Source organism: Teleopsis dalmanni, chromosome 2 (genome assembly GCF_002237135.1).
Source record: "Teleopsis dalmanni isolate 2A chromosome 2, ASM223713v2, whole genome shotgun sequence".
Classification (NCBI taxonomy): domain Eukaryota; kingdom Metazoa; phylum Arthropoda; class Insecta; order Diptera; family Diopsidae; genus Teleopsis; species Teleopsis dalmanni.
In genome coordinates this window covers 243,906,893-243,909,389 of record NC_051847.1, presented here as the reverse complement: position 1 = coordinate 243,909,389, position 2,497 = coordinate 243,906,893, and the positions used below count along the sequence as shown (strand labels likewise).

Sequence of the window (2,497 nt, the reverse complement as noted above, 5' to 3'; positions counted from 1 at the left end):
ATGTTGAAAAAATTACAACACGATTCCTTAAAGCAGGTGTTAGACCAGAGCAAATTGGTATTATAACACCATATGAAGGTCAGAGAGCTTACCTAGTACAATATATGCAATACCAAGGTAGTTTACATTCAAAACTCTATCAAGAAATTGAAATAGCCAGTGTAGACGCTTTTCAAGGTAGAGAAAAAGATTTGATTATAATGTCGTGCGTACGTTCCAATGAAAGACAAGGTAAATGATTTTTTTTTGTCAATTTTTATATTACATAATTTAAATATATCATTCTTATAACATAATCTTATTAATCTTAATTTTGTATTATTATAGTATTATTGTATTATTATAGTATTATTGTATTATATTATTAATTTCAATAATCATATGACTTCTGTGGTTTTGTTTAAGGTATCGGTTTCTTAAATGATCCTCGTCGTTTGAATGTTGCTTTGACTCGTTCCAAGTATGGCACAATTATTGTTGGAAACCCGAAAGTTTTATCAAAACAAGCATTGTGGAATCATTTGTTAAATTTTTACAAGGATCGCAAAGTACTTGTTGAAGGTTCCTTGAACAATTTGAAGGAGTCTTTAATACAATTTCAAAAACCGAAGAAAATTGTTAATACACTTAATATGGGTGCACACTTTATGAATACAATAATGGCAAATGCAAAAGAAGTTATTGTACCTGGATCTGTATACGACAGAACTAGCAATTATGGTATTAGTAGTGGTCCAAGTAATTTACCTGGCAACAGTTTTGGTTTGGGTTTCAATACTGGTATGGGTGGTGGAAACTTTAACTCAAATCAGGGTATGTTGATGTCACAAAATTATATGACAGGACCTAGCTATTCAGGCGGACGTGTTCCTGTTGGCAACGCCACACAAAATGCTGTATCCAATTATCAACAGTGGGGCAATCAACATGATTCTATTAGTTATGTTTCCCCAGAACGTGTGCGTGCAACTTTGAATAATATGCCCGTACCTGTTGGTATGTTTATGAATATGGGAAATATGCCTCGTCGCTTTTATAATCAACAAGCGGTGCAAGCTGCTGTAAAACAAGGACGAAACGGTGGTGGTAACGGGCAGACTAAAACTAATGGTTCTAACGGTTCTACTAGGAACCAACAGGGTGGCAAAGGACGTCCCATTTTGGCCAACAGTTTTACAAGCGTTATATCACAAGCTAGTGCGTCACCACTTACTCAAAATATGTCCCAACACGGTGGATTCGCCCTATCGCAACAACCGGATCTTTCTCAAGATTTTGGACAAATTTCCCAAATAGATGTGTTATCTCAAGATATATCAGGAGTAAGTAAATTGAACTTTTCTTTTAATTTATCTTGATATTTAGTTTTATTACAAATTGTGTTTGTCTAATTTATAACTTATATTTTAGGCTCAGCTACAGAGTGATCGTCTAAGTTTGGGCTTTAACAGCCAAAGCCAATTGACTCAACCGCCTTATTGATCCTATGGTTGATTATAACGCTACGTTAAACAATCAACCGTCAACAAAATTACAAAAAAAAAATTTTATAACTACAAATAAAAATTTTGAATCAACTATGCACACAGAACACTGCATTAGCAGACGCTGAAGATACTGAGAGAATACTTGAAAAGCGTTAATGACTTTTCCAACTTTCCAGATATTTTCAATGAAGTTTGGAAATAGTGAAACACATTGAAGGACGCGGTGATCTTGACAAAAATGTACAATTGTGTGCAAATGTGTGCTTTTGAACAACAAATATAAACCAACAAAAAAGGGAAACGGAAGGAGACAATGCAAACTAGAGAATTAAAAACATTAACCAGCCGTCGTTGCAACAAGAATGGAGAGCGATTGACAAGAAATTATAAACAATTTTCTTTATTAACGGAAGTACCTAGCATGAAACGTATGTTAAATATTTCAATGGAAACGTACTTTATGGGCGAACATCTATTTAGTTGTAAATGCGCCAGACTAAATATCGTACCATTCCAAACAGTACGCACAGTTAACCAATTTGCTTGGTTGAACCTATGATATTGGCTAAAAAAAGCTATGAGGAATGCATAAAAATGCAACTGAGAAGGAGCAGAAATAAATGGGCCAACACAAAAAAAAAAAAAACAAAACAAAGATTGGAAAAATATGCATAACTGAAAAATTATACTTTTAGACTTTAGGAATTATTATAGACAAACATTCTCCCAGTTGTTTTATGTCACCTTATTAGTTTCTTGAAATTTTGTTTTTCTCTTTCTTCATTTCGCAAAAATCCAAATTTAATTCATATAATTTAAAAAAATTATTACAAACAAATCAATCAAAACAATCTATCCACATTGTTAATTAATAATTTTCCCACAAATAAAATTTAAATAAAAACTAAATGTACGAGTATGTGTAAAAATTTGTTTTTAAATAACAAAATACAAAGTAAAACATTCTAAATGTTAAAGTGAAAAAAAAAGACAACTTTGTGTAAATTTTG

At 32.3% G+C, this 2,497-nt stretch overlaps 1 protein-coding gene across 1 annotated transcript in view; it reads left to right on the top strand.

The window, feature by feature from the left end:
* Nucleotides 1–2,133, top strand: part of LOC119677220 (regulator of nonsense transcripts 1 homolog) — a 4,992-nt gene extending 2,859 nt beyond the window's left edge. The window contains exons 2-4 of the mRNA XM_038088491.1: nucleotides 3–231; nucleotides 406–1,322; nucleotides 1,411–2,133. Of these exons, the coding sequence (XP_037944419.1) occupies nucleotides 3–231; nucleotides 406–1,322; nucleotides 1,411–1,482 (1,218 nt within the window). The 3' untranslated portion in view covers nucleotides 1,483–2,133. The remainder of the gene's footprint in view (nucleotides 1–2; nucleotides 232–405; nucleotides 1,323–1,410) is intronic.
* Nucleotides 2,134–2,497: the final 364 nt, after the last annotated feature.